The sequence below is a fragment of the Ursus americanus genome, chromosome 30 (assembly GCF_024610735.1).
Source record: "Ursus americanus isolate L20-20 chromosome 30, mUrsAme1.1.p, whole genome shotgun sequence".
In the NCBI taxonomy this organism is placed as follows: domain Eukaryota; kingdom Metazoa; phylum Chordata; class Mammalia; order Carnivora; family Ursidae; genus Ursus; species Ursus americanus.
In genome coordinates this window covers 15,430,035-15,449,322 of record NC_142156.1, presented here as the reverse complement: position 1 = coordinate 15,449,322, position 19,288 = coordinate 15,430,035, and the positions used below count along the sequence as shown (strand labels likewise).

Sequence of the window (19,288 nt, the reverse complement as noted above, 5' to 3'; positions counted from 1 at the left end):
GGGAAAGCCCATCAGGCACTGGGCTGCAGGACAGAGCAGGGGCCCGGGGAGGGGAGGTCACTCCAGCTGGCTGGGGACCCGGAGTTTGGTTCTGGGAAAGCGCCCCTGACCGGTCCTCCCCTGACCTCACCTAATTTATCAGCATCTGCCCTGGGGAGGAAGAGGAGCGTGGGCCACTCTGGGCAGGCTCCCAAACAGGCCGCTGACCCCTGTCTGTCGCCCAGGCTGGAGTTCCCAGACGCATCCTTCATCTTTCCTAATCTAAACACCCGCAGGCCTCGGGGGTTCCATCCCCCTCCCAGCTAAAGTGTGTGCTCAGCTGCATCCATTCTGCCAGAGGAGGGAGAGCGGGCCATCCCATTAACACCGGAGCTGCTGCCATCACCTGCCTCCCTTTCCATCCAGCCAACACGCACCCAGCATTTAGTAAGCACCTGTTGTTTACAGGCATCTGTGAATGAGATGAAGGGTCTCACCTTACCTTCCTCCAAGGTCTCTGCCTCCTGGCCTAGGTCCCCTAAACTCCCCTCAGGGACAAGATGCTGTTGCTATCCCACTCACCTGGAGCAGGTGGGTACTTTGGGGAAGTAGGCTCTGAACTGGCTAATTCGGTGCTGGGAGGAGAATCAGCTCTGGGTTGGTGTCTGGGCACTGCTCTAACCTGCTGTGTGATCCTGGCAGTTTCTTACCCTCTCTGGGCCTCAGTCTTCCCACATTTCATGATTCCATTTGGCTCTGAAATGGGCCTTGCTAGCCCCTCCCCCAGAATAGTAGAAGAAGAGAAAGCTACCCTAGAGTGCTCGAAAATCCTCCTTTGGGCAGTCTCTGGATCATAGTCATTCATTCAAGCATTTATTGAGCACCTATTGGGTTCCAGGCCCTGGGACTAAGGCAAATGGAATGTGAAGACGACTAGGATTCAAGCAGGCGACCCATGGACACCTCACTCCAAGCCTGGCTTCCTGCATGGGGTCAGGAGACCTCCTGGGGTCCCATATGGGCCTAGCCGAGGATTTGGGGCGCCCGGGGGACTCGCGTGTCAGTGCCGGCGGCGCTCTGGGCCACGGTCTGTCTCCTCCCCTTCCTCCTTCTCCGCCCCCTCCGCCGCCCCTCCCCGGAGCGCGGCCCCGGCCTCCTCCCACCCGCGGGATCCCGGCATCCAGAGCCGGAGCGTGCGTCCGTCGGTCGGCGGGGCAGTCTGTCCGCGCGCGGAAAGCCCAGCGCCCCGGCGTGCGGCGGCCGCGGGGCCTGGGAGGGAAAGGGCGCGGAGGCGGGACCGCGGCTCCCTCCCACTCCGGGGGGAGCCCAGAAGGCGGCGGTGCTGAAGCGCCAGCGGAGAAGGAGGCAGCACAGCGGAGAAGGCGGTGAGAGCGCGGGGTGCTTAGGGACCCCACCCCCGTCTCCTGCGGAGGGTCGGCGCGCGCTTGGGGGAGGTCTGGGCTTGGGAAGGGGGGCTGGTACCCGCAGGGCGGGAGGCAGCGACGATCCAGCTCCCGGCTTCGCCTCCTCGGTGACGCGACCCCCGAGGGGCCCTGGGCCGCGCCTGCAGCGCCGCGCATCCTCGCACATCCCCGCGCATCCCCGCGCACCCTGCATCCCGGCCAGGGCGCGGGCCCCGGGGGAGGGGAGCGCTCGCGGAGCTGAGGAGGGGGCGCCGCAGGCGAGGAGCCTCGGAAAATCGCGCCCCTGGCCCCAGCCCTCCCTTCAGGCCTGCCCCAAGGGAACGCGGGCAGCGACCCCGGTAAGCCCCCCTCGCTGGCCCCCCCATCGGTTCCCCATTGTTCTCAGCCGATCGCTCTCCCGGGAAGGGGGAGGGGGTACACCGCTCTCCTCTTAAAGGGCCCTCTCCCCTTCTTGTCTCCCGGCAGGTCGCGAGCACGAGTGGGGTGGGGCGTGCCCACGGGCCCCCGCCCCCCTCGTCCCCTCCGCCCAGCTCCGGAGCCGCAGCCCGGCCGGCGGGCCAGGGGTACGCGGCGCACCCTCCCCAGTGCGTTCTTCAGCCACCCAGGCCTACCAGGACGCCGTGTGGAGCAGGAATTAGGGAGACTGGGACGCCCCCTTCGGCAGGCGCCGTCGGAGGGGCGGACCCGAGACCAGGCGAGCAGCCCCACTGGACCCAGGCGCAGGGTCTGGGACGCAGTTGGGAACGCAGAGGGCCGACCGGACGCCGCAGAGCCAGCAGCAGCCTGGCCCGGGCCTCCTGGGTGACAGGCCCTGCGTGGCCGGCTGGGAAGAAGTGACTGGAGACCAGCAGGGAAGAGACTGGACCTAGAGTAGGGGCGGCTGCCTCACTCCCTTTCCTGAGCCGAGGGAGCCAAGGAATTTAGAGCCGCTTTCCCCATCACAAAAAAGACACTTGCTTTCCAGAGCGGCACCTTTATCTGAGACAGCGGGGGGAAGGGGTCCTCGGAGCCTAGAGCAGCACCCCACACTCCTTTCACCGGGGCCTCTGGGCCTCAGAGAGGCCCCGAGTTAGAAAGGAGGCCGGTTGGCTCTTGCTGCCCCCCCCTGGGGAGAGAGGAAGTTCCCTGCCTGCCCCCAAGCCCAGGAGGAGCTGGGCCCGTCCCAGTGGGGTCCTGGCCCCTGAGGCTGCAGCAGCGGCCATGTCAAGGCCAGGCCAGGGTGTGATGATGCCGGTGAACGGGCTGGGCTTCCCACCGCAGAATGTGGCCCGGGTGGTGGTGTGGGAGTGGCTAAATGAGCACAGCCGCTGGCGGCCTTACACGGCCACCGTGTGCCACCACATCGAGAACGTGCTCAAGGAGGACGCCCGCGGTTCCGTGGTCCTGGGGCAGGTGGACGCCCAGCTGGTGCCCTACATCATCGACCTGCAGTCCATGCACCAGTTTCGCCAGGACACAGGTGAGCACACTGGCCCCCACCCCACCTGTCCAGCCAGGAGGAGACTGAGACAGCACTGCCATCACCACCTTCGTGATGGGAGGCTAGGATCCCGGCAGCCTCCCCGAGGAGGGGAGACTGAAACTGCTGGAAGGCTGGTCTGCTGATCCAAAAAAGGGACAGCCTAGCCTGGTCCAGCTGAAGACTTGGGTTCCAGTCCAGCCTCACGTATTAGTTGTAGGGCCTTGGGCGAGTCACATCACCTCTCTTAGCCTCAGCTTCCTCATCTGTAAAACTGGTGGATCAATGTTTCCCACAGCTGTGTGAGGATTAAATAAAATTGTGCTCACCGAGCACAGGACCGAGAAAAGCATCAGCACCCAGGAAGAGGGCTTTCCATGTGCTTCCTCACTTGATCCTTTTCCAAAGGTCACAGACACTAAGTCTTATCGTATAATTATTATGATTATTATATAGTCCCATTTTACAGATAAAGAAACTGAGTCTCATAGAAACTGAGTGATTTAAACTCGGAGCTGGGATTTAGCCCAGGTGATTGAATTCCAGAGCCAATGCTCTTGACCTGGTTTCCTGCACTGGCTCCAGGTGCTGGTGGCATTGGGACGGTGTGCTGGGGGGAGGGGTGGTGGTGCTGATGGTGGGGGTGGGGTGGCAATGATGGAGACTGTTGGTGGTGTTGCTAATGGTAGTGTTGACTGTGGAATTGGTGGTGATGGCGTTGATGGTCGTGTTGGTCATTGTCTTGGGGGGGATTGTGATGGGGCAGTAATGACGGAGAGAATGAGGTTGGTGGCGGTCTTGGTGGCTGTGTGATAGGTGATGATGGTGATAAAGATGGTGAGGTCCATGCTCAGCATTCGTGTTCTGGAAACGTGCCATCGCTGTGGAGATCTCTCTGAGTCATTGTTGCTTGGTGGTCTCTTACAAGCTTGGGGGGCAGTGGGGGATGGCAAGTGCCTGCCTCGAGCAAGCTGCCAAAGAACCCTTGGCATGTTTGACCCCAAGGACCAGCCGATGGAGGTTTGCAAATCCCTGGTTGACAGAACTGCACGTAACAGCCTTGGAGATAGTGGGACCCTTCCCTGCTCTCTAGAACCGTACAGTACGGTAGCCACCACCTACGTGTGGCTATTTATTTATTTATTTTTAAAAGATTTTATTTATTTACCTGACAGAGAGAGAGACAGCCAGCGAGAGAGGGAACACAAGCAGGGGGAGTGGGAGAGGAAGAAGCAGGCTCATAGTGAGGAACCTGATGTGGGGCTCGATCCCATAACGCCGGGATCACGCCCTGAGCCGAAGGCAGACGCTTAACGACTGAGCCACCCAGGCGCCCCTACATGTGACTATTTAAATTCACATTGATTAAAATTAAATAAGCTTTAAGATTCAGCCCCTCAGTCCCATTAGCCCCATTTCAAGTGCTCAACAGCCACGTGTGTCTCATGGCTACCATATTGGACAGCATGATCCAAACATTGCCATTATCACAGAAAGCTCTAGTGGATAGCTATGCTCTAGAACATTGCTTGGTGCCTACAGTGTGGTCACCAAGTGTGGAAACACAGATGAATTCATAATACGTGGTTTTAGTCCATCTGTTCCCATAACTCTGGGCCTTGACTGCAGCCAGTGGCGGTGCCAGGCATCCATTCATACTACCATACAATCGCTTATTGACCTCGCTGTATGTCAGACCCTGTGCGAAGCACTAGAGAAAATGCATGATGCAAGACTGACAGAGTCCTGAATAGAGGTTCACTGGAGGACCTGAACGAGAGGACCTACACAGGAGGTCCCAGGGAGCAAGCAAACACATAATGTACAGATAATCAGTTGCAGGTCTGAGAACATGAAATAAGCCTGGGGTAGGGATGGTGACGGAAGATTAATCCGAGGAAGAGATGTTTGAGCAGAAATCTGAAGAATGATTGAAGGGAGCAGTGTTCTAGGCAGCGGGAACAGCCAGTGCAAAGGCCCTGTGGTAGGAAGGAGCAGAGTACATTCAAGTCCACTGAGTGTAGAGTGTGGTGAGAAGGTGGCACAAGACAAGGTTGGAGCAGGGGCTGGACAGCCATGAAAAGGGCTTTGAATTTTCTCCAGACAGTAGAGAAAATCACCATTGAACCTCCTGCCCATTCTCCCAGAGAGGCGCTGAGTCCTGATAGAGAAGTGAGAAATGCTAGGCGTTGCCTGCCCTATTCGCCTGGTTTATCCCCAGACCCTTGTCTGGTGCAGGGCAGAGGTTGGACATCAGGAGGAGGTGGGTTTTCTCTTTGACTTGGTGTTCGGCTCTCTGCAGGCTCAGAGCTAGCACTGGGTGCGGACATTTTCCAGGGCCTGGCTTGGAGGGTGGCCCTTAGAGGCAGGGATAGCTCCCTCCACCCCCAAGCCTGCCAAGTTGACCACTCGGTCTTTGATCCCCTCTTTTGGGCCACTTCTCTATTCCCAGCTTCCCCACTTGGGCTCCCAGCTCCCCAAACTGCCTCCATTCCCCGCTTCGGCAGTCCCCTTAGTCCCAAAGGCACCCCTTTAACGGTTCAGCCTCACTGAATCCCCCAGAAGTTCAGTTTCAGTGACTTCCGTGCACCTCATCCCCAGAGCTGTTCACCCACACCTGCCCCGTTTGCTGGAAAAGGGAAAAAACCACTTATCCCTCAACAGGCTCGTGGGAGGCTGCCAAGACCCCCCATGAGGGAGGAAGCCGGGAAACCTATGGGGTGGAGGGTGGGGCACCTTGGTTGTGGAAAACTTTTCGAGGGAGGGGCTCGATGCCTCCCCACCAGACATGTTATCGTGTGCCCCCTGCCTCTCCCAGAAGTAAGACAATGTCAGGAAAGGACATCTTGTTCTCACTGGTAATGGTCCAGGGGAGAGCCTCAAGCAGGCGTCCTTAGCTCTCCACGCCTCAGTTTCCACATTTATGAAATGAACGAGAGTATCATCTTGCTAGCAGGGTTGTTGGGTTGATGGAGAGAACCAAGCCTATTATTTTATCCCACAAACGTTAACTGATCACCCACCATGTGCCTAGTGTGTACTAAACACTATGAATGCACAAGAAATGGGTAGGAAGTGCTCAGTCTTGAAAAGATTGTGGTTCTCTCTCTCTCTGTCACACACACACACACCAATATAGTTAGAAAACCCAAAGCTCTCATATATGTACTGAAATAGACACAGCTCCTATCTAGATTTTCTAATTGTAAAATTCTTGATAAGTTCACTGAAGCTGAACTTGAACTTGGTTTGGGGGGAAGTAGCAGTGAGCCCCAGCTTCGTTAGTACCCAAACGCTGGAGCTGACAGACTTTCTGATAAGGTCAGATAGTAAATATCTTAGCCTTTGTGGGCCATACTGTCTCTGTTGTAAGTGCTCGCCCCTGCCTTTGTGGTGTAAAAGCAGCCAAAGATAGGAAGCAAATGAACAAATGTGGCCATGTTCTAAGAAGACTAGTTGTGGACACTAAAATTTGAATTTGTAGAATGTTCACAAGTCATGAAATATTCTTTTCTTTCCAACTATTTAAAAATGGAAAAGCCACTCTTAGCTCCTGGGCTGTGCAAAAGCAGGCAGTGGGCGGATTTGACCCGCAGGCTACAGTTCACCGACCCCTACTCTCGCGTTCTTAATCTGCCCCTGGGGTAAGACAGCCCGGCCCACCCGGACACAGCATATACTGAACTCCACACCTCGTGGGGGGCGCCACGGTGCCCACGTGTGTGCGTCTACGCACACGGCACCAGCCCGCTTGGATGCCACAGACACACGAATGCCCTCTCTATGGGTCTGTCGCACAGCCAGCGGAAGGAAGCCTGGGTGTCAGCCTCGGACCGCAGGAGAGAGGCCAGGCCCCATCCCTTGGGGGCTTCTGTTTGTTCAGCCGGTGCCCGCTCACCTCTTCCCTGCTGGGCTGTTTTCATCACTCCCCATGGGAGGCGAGGTTCCCTTTGAAGCTCTGTAGGTCCAGACCCCGCATGGAGGGGGACTGCTGTGACCCTGGGCCACGTGATGTTAGCTCCTCACAGTGGTGTCCCAGGCACACGGCTGGAAGGGAGAGCCAGGGGTAGGCGAGGGATAAGGCAGGTGCCCCTTCACAGGCCTGTGTTCTGTAATATCATGGTCTCCTTCTTGCTGTTTCCCCAAAGCTTTCCTCATCGTCCTTGGTCTTGAGCTGCCCTTACCAGGGGCAAATCAAGATTTCACGAATGGGAAACCCAGGTCAATGGGTTTGCAGCAACTGGTGGCAGACGTGGACCCGAGAGTCATGGTGGCCTTGGGGGGAGGGGCTGGCTCCCACTAGCAGTGGGGAAGTAACGTGGGAACTGCATTCTGCCTCCCTGAAGGGAACTGTCCCCCACCCTACCACTGGGCTGGTGGCTTCTGAGGGCTTCACCCAGACCCAGGATTTTCCACCTGGTCCCCACAGCTGGACAGTGATGTGACTTGGCCACTTCCCAGGCAACTCCCAGCTTCCTGCCTGGACTCACCTGGCTGGGACAGGACGGGCAACCTTTCTGACTGATTTGTATCGCCCATTCTCCTCTCCCTCTGCTGCTAGGGGGACTTAATGGCAGCCTTCTTCTCATTCTGTAGATGGGACAGCTGAGGCTTGGAGAGGCCAGGCTGGGGACTACCCACAGCTGCTGTCCTCCAAGCTCGAAGCACGGCTGCACCAGCTCTCCAAACCGTAGGGCTGGAGTGACAGGGGGCGGCTGGTTTCAGTTTCCCAAGCCTCCATCATTCATTCTTGGGAAGCTCGGACTCCGCTCAGCCCTGGTCACTGCCATTATGGGAATGTCCTGTCTGAGGACATGCTTAGACTGTTGGAAACAAGAGAGGGGAGCGGCCATCACCAGGGAAAGCACCGCCAGAATTTAGACTCCTAGGCAGGCCATTGTTACAGATGGAGAGACTGAGGCCCAGAGAGAGTGAGTGACTTGCCCAAAGTCACACAGCCATTCAGCCCCAAGTCGGAATCCAGGCCTCTCAGACAGATCTTGGGGATAGAGAACAAGGTGACATTCAATGCTGGGCTGAGAGAGTCCCCTCCCCCTTCTCCACTGAGAGCTCTGTTGGGGCTTGTTGTCAGGATCTATTCCAAGGCAGGAATGGCCTGTGCAACACAAGAGACCTCCGGAACCAGCTCCCTAGTTACAGGACCTCTTGGGACCCTCTCCCAGCCAGTCTGGGAGGCTCCCGCCACTTGGCTGCAGAGGCAAGAAGGACGATGTGTGTTTGGGCGGGGAAGCGTCGGTCCCATGGTGGCAGCAGGTCCAATGCATCTATTCATGGCTGTCTCCCACTACCACCTGTGACACTGCCTCCATTTCCACCATGACAGACCCACCCCTTTGGCCTCTGGATGCTTTCCCGGCTCCAGGAGCCTCTTCTGAAAACAGAAACTCATCTTTACTTTTATCTGACAGTTCAGTGATGTCTGCTCAGTAACAGGCTCTGGGCTGGGTCCTGGGGACTCAGAGAGAGGGACAGGGCCCTTGCCAGACTGATTTCAGAGTCTCGTGAAGGCCAAGGCAGATACATAGCATGGGAATAGCAGTTGAACCCCCTGAGTCAGATACAGAGCCGAACTCTAGCTTGGCCCTTGGCTGGCTGTGTGACCGTGGGCAAACCCCCTAACCTCTGGTAGCCTCTGTTCCCCCCTGGGTAAAGTGGGAATGACAATAGTCCCTACCCAAGAGGGGTGGCATGAGGATTAAATGAGATAATACAGGTAGAAGCACGAAGAATATTACTTTGCATATAGTTATCACTGATGCTCGAGTCGGAAAAAGATGTCAGTGCTCCACAGGAGAGGTGCAGGCTGCCTTCAGCCCGGTAATGCGGGCGGTGTGAGCGTGGGGGCTCTGAGAGAGGACTTCTGGGAGGACAAGTCCTCCAAGAGTCTGTATGGTTTGAAGAATGCTTCCAGGTGGAGGACAGCATCAGCAAGGTCCTTGAGGAGACCTCAGGCCCAGGTGGAAGAGGGAGGCTGTGACAGAAGAGGGGAGGGGTAAGGGAGGCCTCTCGGGTCCCACTGGGCATCACAGGCTGCCAGCTGCTGCCCTTTAGTGGGTGGGCCCCAGGGGACCCAGAGCCATGCCGCAGGACCAGCCTTGTTAATCACAGGCCCTTGGAAGCCAGAGCTGAAGCAGGCTGGGTGGGGGCTTATGCAGACACGTCCTTACAGCCCAGTGGGTTCCCTCCACCCAGCCAGTAGGCATCACCCCATTTTCCACACAGCAAAGCTGAGGCTCAGAGGGTGGGGAGACTGAACTAGGAAGAGATGGGTGGGACATTTAGATCCAGGTCTGTGGCACCCACCCTGTGCCAGGCCTGGCAGCCCCAGCACCTTGGACAGCGCTGCCAGCACCCTGCCCGTGCCTGTGGAGGGGGGGATGGGGCTTGGGGGGGATCCTGGGTCAGATCCTCCTCACAGCCAGCTCTTTCCCTCTCCTCTCCTGTCCCCTGCCCCTCTGCATCCTTCCTTGCCTTCTCCCAACCCCCCAGGCTCCTCCTTCAGAGGGAGCTGTGGAGTCTGACCCAGAGGTGAGGGAGGTGATGAGCATTGTGGTGGGGGAGGGGACAGGGACTGATCAGCGCCAATACCAGTAAGGTGGAGTCTGGGCATGATAAAGACAATGGGGTCAGGGAGGGCAATCGTGGCTGTCGTGGGGAGGAGATGGAGATAATAGGGGTTTCATGGGGGTGGTGATGGAGGGTGGAAAGATGATTCAAAGTGAAGGAGGAGGCATGGGAGTTCTAATGGGGAGGTGATAGAACACGTAACTGGAGGGTAATGAGGTGGGTTCAGGGTGGAGAGGTGATGGGGCAGGACTGGTCACAGTAATGGTGCCCATTCAGGCCATGGGTGATGGGGTCCCTAGTTCCCCTCCCCAGTGTGGAGTTCTCAGGGTGTGGAGGGAGCCCAGGGCCCTCCCTGGCTCCCGTCCAGCAACATCCATGTCTCTGGGGCCTCCCTCTTTCCATTAACTCCTACATCACACCCCAGGGTAGCCACCCCCAGGACAGCCTCCAGGCCCCAAGACAGTCATCCCTCCACCCCGAAGCCCACACAGCCTCCTGATTGACACAGACACTCCCAGCAGCCCCTGGCTGCCCCTGGCTGATACCCGCTGAGGACATGGGGCCCCAAACCTGGATCTGGCCGCCTCAGGGAGCCTTGCTGGTGAGGTCCAGGTTCCAGGTTCCCTTCCCAGCAGCAATCTGGTATTGGTGGGGGGAGGGGAGCGGGCTTGTGACTTTGGGTAAAACCACACTCCCTCCTTGAGCCTCCCTTCCTCCGCTGTGATGTGCGCCCAGCAACAGTACCTATCGCATGGGATTGTGGTCAGTATTAATTCCTCCATTCAGGCAGCAGGAATGGAATGAGAACCTACTATGTGCCAGGCACTGTCCTAGGCCCTGAGGATGCAACAGTGAACAGGACAGACAAACCCCGCCTTCAAGGCCCTTCTATCTGGTGTGACACAGGAGGCCAGGCACCAAGGAGATCCCAGGGTGTGGGGCTGTTCCTCACCCCGGGGCCCCACGAGTGACCGGCTTGGGGGCTCGGTCTCCTCTGGATCCCGCGTGGCTGTGTCCTTGCTCTGCCACCCCGGCAAAGCCCCTCTCCCTCTCTGGACTCGTCCCACTGTAGCTCTGGAGCTGCTCCAGGCCACCACCTTCACCTGCCCGGGCAGTAGTAGCAGCCGATGATGGGGTATGGGAGGGAGTCTGGCGCCGGGCCCCAGAGCTGAATGTCCTGAAATGCGGAACAAAGGACCAGGCAATCAAAGGAGGCAGCCCTGGCGGCCAGGACAGTCCTGCAGGCAGCCTCAGCGTGGCCACCGCTCCTCCCGATGACAGGCTGTGCCCCGCCGCTGCTGGGCCTTTGTCCCTTCTCCCTCCAACTGCAAGCAGAACACGCCAGAGGAAGCATACGGTTTACCTGAAATCACACCATTATGGGGCCCTCCCTCTAGAAAGGCTCCTCTCTTCTAGGCAACGAGGGTTCATTCATGCCAAGGTGTTAGTCACCTGACACTGTGGAAGTAAGAGAAGGGGTCTGGGTTCAAGATCTGCCTCTAATTTCTAGGGCATTTGGGTCAAGTCCCTCCTCTTTCTGGGACCCAGTTCCCCCATCCTGAGACCTCAGGCTGAAAACGCAGATGTGTACAGAGCCTTGTGCAGCTAATAGAAGTGTGGGCAGTGGCTAGTAAGGCAAAGGTTTTCAACTGTTGTTCTCTAGTGCTTGGTACACAGCAGGTGCCCAATACATACTCAAACCCATGGGGCCGTGGCTCAGTTTCTGCCAATGGTGGCCAAGGAGGCCAGTCCCTGTGGCCACATTTTTGGATATTTTGAGATTTTTGAAATCCAGACGTGAGTGAGTCTAACCCCAGTTTTTAAACGCTGGTCACTTTTAAAAACGTAAATAGCACACAGATAGAAACAAGCTCACACCCACCACTAACTTGAGGTCTCCAGGCCGGTCATTTGCAGCATTCAGTTCGGTCCCTCACATTAATTTGGTCCTTCCTTCCTCCAGCTAGCATTTCCCGAGGGCCTATCCCTACGTGCCCAGCAGCCCAACTTTTTTTCTTTTTTTTGAGTTTAGGTATATATATATATTTTTTTTAATGATTTTTTATTAGATTATGTTAGTCACCATACAGTACATCCCCGGTTTTCGATGTAAAGCTCGATGATTCATTAGTTGTGTATAACACCCAGTGCACCATGCAATACGTGCCCTCCTTACTACCCATCACCGGTCTATCCCAACCCCCACCCCCCTCCCCTCTGAGGCCCTCAGTTTGTTTCTCATAGTCCATAGTCTCTCATGTTTCATTCCCCCTTCTGATTACCCCCCCTTTCTTTATCCCTTTCTTCCCCTACCGATCATCCTAGTTCTTATGTTCCATAGATGAGGGAAATCATATGATAGTTGTCTTTCTCTGCTTGACTTATTTCACTTAGCATTATCTCCTCCAGTGCCGTCCATGTTGTAGCAAATGTTGAGAACTCGTTCTTTCTGATAGCTGAGTAATATTCCATTGTATATATGGACCACAACTTCTTAATCCAGTCATCTGTTGAAGGGCATCTCGGCTCCTTCCACGATTTAGCTATTGTGGACATTCCAGCAGCCCAACTTTTGAGAAGCTCCCGGGCTGGAGGGAACACGGCCTCAGTATTGTAGTGAGCTATGTGCTTTGACAGGGTCCTGCAGGGGCAAGGTGCTATGGGAGCCCCAAGAAGGGTGTGATTCTCCCTAAGGATGGCAGAGAAAATTCCAAGAGGCGAGCGCTTGAGCTGAACCAGGAAGATTACTTGGGAAGAATTACTCGGCAGGGAGGAGAGTGGGGTGGGTGAATGGAGTGACAGAGGGAGCGGCGTGTGCGAATACCCAGAGGCACAGGCATGCACAATGCGTTCAGAAAACAACTAGAAGTTTGGTGTAGTTAGAGGGTGAGGCTGCACAGACAGCTTGTGATGGGTCTCAGAAATGAGCCAAAGAGCTTAGACTGATTCCAAGGGCACTAGGCAGCTACTGATAGGTATTGAACAGAGGAGTGATGTGGTCAGACTTGCGTTTGGCTCTGGCTGCCACGTGGGAATGCACTGCAGGGTACAGAGGTGGGAGCTGGGACATGGGGGCGACTGTAGTCGCCGAGGCCAGCCGTAATGGTGGCTTGGACCGGGGTGGTGGCGGTGGAAGTGGCCAGACGTTCAGATTCATCTGGGTTAAATCCTGGCTTCCTAACTTGGTAGCTGTGTGACTTGGGGCAAGTCACTTCACCTCTCTGTGCTGCAGCATTTGTACAATGCCACGACAACGGTGTGGTTCTATAGAGCATTGTGTAGATTGAGAGTTGGCTTACTGAAGCACTTAGAACAGAACCTGGCACGTAGTAGGCCCTCGGTGGGCGTTTACTACTATTACAATGTCTATTTCAGAGATGAGGAAGGAGAGGCTCAGAGCAGTCAGGTCAGGTGCTCAGGGCCACACAGGGCTCCAGGAGCTGGAGGCTCTGTTCCTTCTGTTCCCCACCCCCTCATTTCCATTTGGAGCTCTTGCTGCTGTGCAGGGCGGGGGGGGGGGGGGGGCTGATCCCAGGTGTGCTAGAAGCCAGGTGACCCAGAAGCCTCACACGCAGCCCATAAAGTGGGGGAGAGCCAGCTGCCACAGCCTGCGGGACAAGGGCCTTTCGAACCCCGCTTGAAGGCGGCAGCCTCTCCCAGCGCCAGGCAGCCCCTCGGCCTTCCTTGCCCCTCCCCCCCTCCTCTCCACTGCCCTGGCCTGGCTGCCAGCCGACCCTGGGGAGCCTGGGCCAGCTTCAAACGTGCAGAAACCACTAATGGGCCACGGCTCTGCCTGACGAGTCCCCTGGGAGAGTTTGAAGGCAAACAGAATGCTGCGGGATTATTGATCACAGGGCGTGGGGTGGGGGGAGAGGCGCCCTGGGGCCAGAGCTTGCAGTGCAAACCCCAGCCAGGCCCCTGCCCCAGCCACCCCTCCTCGTCCATCTCAAGGAGCCTGACCTTCCCCATCTTCCAGATGGGGACTAAAACCCCTCGGGCCGATGTGGAGGCTGGGCTGGGTGGCGCACATACCCCCCCCCCTCCCGCGGAGGAACTGGCACAGCCGAAGCACTCGGTAAATCGGGATGGTTGTAGCCGGTGCTGCCGCTGCTGCCAGAGGGCGTTGGCCACGCACACAGTCAGTGGGGGTTAAGGGAGAGGACCTCTATTCTGGAAGGTCAAATAGCAGGCTGGAGCCTCTGCCGTGTGCCTTGCCCAATCTCCATGCCTCAGTTTCCTTCTCTGGCAAATGGGCTAGTGGGAGTAGAGCAGAGCAGTAAAGGGAAAAGATTTGGGAGCCAGGCAGCCAGGTGTGGGGTCTGGGGAGACCACTGCCTCGCACGTAGCCTTGGGCATCTTCCTGAACCGCTCAGGCTGTCATGAGGATTACATGAGCTGACATGAACCGGGGCCAGAGAAGTGTGTTCTCTGATGGGGAACTGTTGGTGTTATGACTATTTCTGCGTTGGTAGAGGAGTCCGTAAAGTCCCTCACTGGGGCCCGGCATCTAGTGGCTGCTCAACCCACTGCCCAGCCTCCGGTCACAGGCCCGCAGCCAGACACCCTGCACCTGACAGGAAGTCCCATGACCACCTCCCACAGGGCCCTCCTTCCCACTGGGGTCTGGGTGCCCCCAAACTGAGATCACTTCCCTGCAGGAAGCTGCCCCCAGAGGGAGGGGTCCCCTGCTGGGCCTCAGGGCTGGCTCAGTCCAGGGAGGAGCCCTTTGGAGGCTGAGGGGCAGGCAAGAGGGCATGGGGCCCTCCCTTCTTCACAGTCAGCTTCTTCTAAATGCCAAAAAGCTGGGTGCTAAGACAACCCCACAGCACACCTCCACGAAGGGGGTCAGATCAGCACCACGTTCTCAGGGCAGAAACCTCTCACAGCTAAACACAGAGAGCGAAGTTCAGGTAGTGAGTCCCCCGTCGCTGGAGGTATCCTAGGCTGGGCTGCCATTTAGCTGGGTTGAACCCCTGAGAACCAGTCCAACCTGGCCTTTCCTTTATCCCGTGAATGGAGCATCAGTTCCAGCCCTCCCAAAGTTACACTTCTCTGGGCCTCAGTTGTCTCATCTATAAAACGGGAATAATTCTGGTCCCTCCCTGGAAAGAACCATGTGCAAGGAGAAAGTGAGTTAGTGAAGGAAAGTGCCGAGCACCTTGGGTGCTCAATAAATGCTCGCTCTGTTGTTACTGCTGTAGCTACCCTCTGCCCCCTCGTCTCTCCTCCCGGCTCTTCCCTGTCTCCTGGCCTCACTCTCTGGTTCTCCCTGACTCTCTGTGACTGTCTCCGCCTCTAGGTGTGGGCTCTTGTTTCTATATGTCTCTCCCAGCTGGTCTCGCGCTCTGCCCCCACCTCTCCTGGTACCTCCATGCCACAGCACTTCCCGTTTCCATCGAGGCCTCCCTTTGGCAGTCTCTCTTGCATGTGTGTCTCTCTGTCCCTCTGCGCCTCCCCCACCATCTCTCGCTCCCCACTGTGTTTTGATCTCTCTGCTGGTCTCTGCCCCAGGCTTGAACCACTCACTGGCCTGGCCGCAGTGGCCGTGGCCACCCCCACACCCGGTCTCCACGGGCCCAGCTCCTGAAATCCTCCAGCTGACATTTGGCCAAAGCCCCTTTTCCCTCAGTGCAGCTGGAACAAGATTGGAATTTTTCAACCAAACATTCTTAAGAAACGAAGGGGAGTCTGGGGGACAGACAACAAAAGCAGACATACAAAAACAAGCCCAGGGATGGTCCGTGCTTGACACGGGTCCCTAACGGCCACGGGAGCACAGTCCCCCCTGCCCCCCTCCCCCGTGGCTGTTGCAGCTGGGCGCCCTGGAGGCCCAAGAGGGAAGTGGTCAGCTCAGGGACACCCAGCGGAGTGGGTGGGTGAGAAAGACCAGCTGTGCCTCCAGGCCCCCAGTTTCCCAGGCTGAGGAACCTCCGGCCCCATCTTAGACCCATTGTTCTGGCCAAAAATCTAGGCCAAAGCCACTGGGGAGAAGTGCTCCAGCTCCCTTGGAAATCTGAAGATCTCAGCCCAGGCAGGTCACCCGGGATCCAGCCAGCCCCCCTCGGCCTGGTCCACGGCCAGCCCCAGCCTGAGCCCGAGCCCGAGGTGGACGGACGGGCGGGCGGCAGGCAGCAGCGGGCACGGCAGGGTGCAGGGCCCAGCAGGGAGGACGGCAGCTGCCCTAATTACTCCAGCTCTCCAGGTTCCAATCTCGTTTGAAAAGGACTCCAGGGACGCAGCCTTTAATAACTACCAGTAAACAGGCAGGAAAATCGATACCTGGTAAATAGAGCCCTGGAGAGAGGGACGCCTGGGCTGGCTGGCCCTGACTTGCTGGGAGGGGCTCTCAGAGTCCTTTGTCGCCGGGCTAGCCAACACCGGCCTTTCCAGCACTGTCCCCCCTTCCCCGGGGACCCTGTGTGCGCTTTGGCTCCCGCTGCAGTCTCCGCTCCCTCTCCATTAAGACCAGCCTCTTCTCCTCCTTTCCACTTCCTCCGAGCCCTGGCCTGTGCCAAGTAGGTTGCCTGTTTCCGTTGCAGACACCTCCTTTGCACAAGCTCCGTGCCTGGTGCTGGGAACGCAGGCGTGGGTCCGACCTGGTTCTTGTCCTCCTCAAAGTCATCCACCAGCAAGGGAGATTAAGAACAACAATGAATGATTTAGTGACAATGCAAGGACAATGCGTGGACAGTGCAGCAGAAACAGAAAAGCAAGTCCAGGAAGAGGGGGATACGTGGAGGGTTTTGTTGGATGAATAGGAGTTCACCAAGTGAACAAGGGCTGGGAGGGGGGAACGCGGGTAATGTATGTAGTAATAACAGCTGTCTTAGTTAACATTCATTGAGCACTTACTGTGGCCAAGCACTCTGCTGAGCACCTGTGGCCAGCATTATCTTGTTTCATCCTACAGTAATTCTTTGAGGGTATGTATTCATACCCCCATTTTACAGATGAAGACACTGAGGCTATGGTGTGGAGTCGGATTTGCACATGGCCTGTTGAGACTTCTGAGTTGTTTCTCTCACCCACTTCACTCTGCACCTCCCACCTCTGACCCTGCTCTGCCCAGCTCAAGACTCGACACCCAGAGGCGGTTAACTAGAGCAAGTTCCCATCCTTTCCCTTCCCAGCCAGGGGTTACACCTTCCAGGTAACACGGTGCCTTAACCCTCACTGGGAGGCTAAGGGTGGGACTTCAGGCACATCAGACCTGAAGATCATCTCTCATGAGCCCTCATTTTGCAAACAGGCTCTGGGAGGAGAAGGCCAGCACTCAGGAACAGAGCAGGAATGGGAACCAGAAATGTTTCCTCTAATCCCTCTCAGGCCTGCCCTGGAGGAACAGCATTGTCAAGGAAAAAATCGATATGCACACACTCAATTAAAATGATAAATCAGGCATCAGAATGAGGCAGCCCGGGAGATGGGGGAGGGGGCGTTCCCATGATTGGCTTGAACAACGCAGGAGCCCAGGGGCCCCATCCTCACAGGTCTCGCTCAATGTCCGTAGCCCTTGGGATTCTGACAGAGGAGCGAGCAGAGGACAAGCTGTTTCAGGCCAGGTTAGGGACCCAAGTGAAGGTCAGGGAGAGTCTGTGCTCAGGGGAGAGAAGCCTGAGCCAGGCAGGGGGAGGCAGGGGGAGGCAGGGGTCTTCAGGCAGGGTCCCCACCTCCCTGGCTGCAAATCCCTGGGCCAGGCCCCTTGGGGTTGTGCCAGTTAACAACTGAAACGCGCTCCGTGTTGTGAGGGCCTACTGCCTGCAGGCTCTGTGCCTGGCACTGGGGTACAGCAGTGAGCAAAGCAGTCAAGATCCCTGACCTCTTGGGCTGGCAGCCTAGTGGGAAGAGGCCGAGAGTAAAGAAAGTATGCAGATTAATATATCGTATCAGGTAGTGCCGAGTGCCAGGAAGAAAAAGAACGTCAGGTGACTAACATAACATCATTAAATAAATAAATTAATTAATTAATAATAAAACTTACTACAAAACAGAAGGAGAGAAAGAAAGAAAGAAAATGTCAGGCAAGAAGATGGCACTGGGACAGCTGTGTTAGAAGATGGTCTGGGAGAGTCTTTCTGAAGAGGTGACATTGGAGCAGAGACCCGAAAGGAAGGAGGAAGGAAACTAGGAGAACATCTGGGGCCCGCTGAGTCCTTTTCCAGGGGGAAGGAACAGCAGAGGCAAAGCCCTGAGGCTGGACGGTGCCTGGGGAGTTGGAGGAACCACAAGGAGGCCAGGGTAGCTGGAGTGGAGTGAGCGAGAGGGAGGTGGGACATAGAAAGTCAGAGAGGAAGATGGGACTCATGGGACTTGGGAGAAGCTTTGTAGACAATGGGGGCTTTGGAGGGCATAGCCAGGACTTTGGCTTTTACTCCCAGTGAAAGGGGAGATCATGGGAGGATTTTGAGCAGAAGAAAGTTGTAATCTGATTTGCATTGAAAAAGATCCCTCTGGCTGCCATGGGGGGAACAGACGACAGAAGGCAAGGGCAGAAGCAGAGCCCGGTTGTGAGTCTACTGCACCAGTCCAGGCAGGAGAGAGACAGTGGTTTACAGCAGGTAGAATCAATGCAGTGAGAAGTGGTCAGGTGTGGGATGTATTTGAAGGTAGAGGTGACCGGGTGTAACTTATGAGGTAAGTCAGGGATGAGTCCGAGTTTTGGGGTGGGGTGGTATGGGGGCCCGAGCAGCCGAAGGTAGAGCTCTATGCAGCAATCGCGACGAGGACCATTTCAGGAGGAGCAGGTTTAGGGAGGGGAAAGATCAGAGCTCTGCTTTAGCAGGGGTGAGTTTGAGAGGCCCGCTGGACCTCCACGGCGGCGTTCCGAGGGGCAGCTGGGACCCACAAGTCCGGCTCTCAGAGGGAGAGTGTGGGTCTGGGAATGATGGATTTTGAAATCATCAGAGTGGTCCTTTTCACAACCCACAAGGGGGTTGTGGGGTTGCTTGTACCCATTTTAGAGATGAGAAAGCTGGAGCTCAGGGATGTTGATTCACCGGACCACAGTCACAGAGCTGGCACGTTGGGCAGTGGGGACTTGAAACGAAGTCTGTCTGCCCTCCAGCCCCGGGTGGCCAGCCCAGTCCCTGGGCTCTGTGGCTATTCTCACTGAATCCTCCCTGCAGCTCTGTGCAAGGGGGAGGGGCACGTCATGGGCTCACATCACCTTCATTTTCGAGCTGGGGCCACCAAGACCTAGACAGGCTGAAAAGACTTGTCCACAGTTGAGAAGCAGTCAAGTGTGCAGCCTTCCTGCACGTGTGGCAAGTGAGCCCAGTCGAACTATCCCTCCACAGTGGTTGCAAGGCACAGAGCAGGCTAAAGGCTCTGAGAAGTCCTGCCACCTGGACCTTGCCTGATCTCGTTTTCAGGTAGTATCCCAGGGAGCACCTAGAGCTTTGGGAACATGGAGCAGTGGTTGAGAGCAAAACCTCAGTGCTCTCATTTTTTAAATGGGGGCATGAATACCCACTTGGCTGGGGTTATCATGTGGTTATGTGCATTTTCAATGAGCACTTGGCCTGGAGCCCTCCAAAGAGCAGTCAGCAGATGTCTGTTAAAGGAAGAAACACATGAACAAATAGATAAATAAAAAGCAAAGGAATTGGTGGGTGAAGGGATGGACAGACGCAGGAATGAGCAAAAGGCATGAAGGGACACAAGAGTAACCACACCCAAAAAGGATCAGGGTCTGAACTAGTGAATGCATTCATACATTCAGCAACGATCTGTTGAGAGCACCTACCGTGTGCAGGCGATGGGGACCCAACAGTGAGGAAAACGAAGTCCCTGCCTTGGTGACATTCTAGTGAGAGGAGACAGAAAACAAGATAAATAG

At 56.5% G+C, this 19,288-nt stretch overlaps 1 protein-coding gene across 1 annotated transcript in view; it reads left to right on the top strand.

Moving 5' to 3' along the window:
- The first annotated feature begins 2,205 nt into the window (after positions 1-2,205).
- The window catches only part of DTX1 (deltex E3 ubiquitin ligase 1), a 34,267-nt gene continuing 17,184 nt past the window's right edge, over positions 2,206-19,288 (top strand). Inside the window, exon 1 of the mRNA XM_045776435.2 lies at positions 2,206-2,862. Within this exon, the coding sequence (XP_045632391.1) occupies positions 2,604-2,862 (259 nt within the window). The 5' untranslated portion in view covers positions 2,206-2,603. The remainder of the gene's footprint in view (positions 2,863-19,288) is intronic.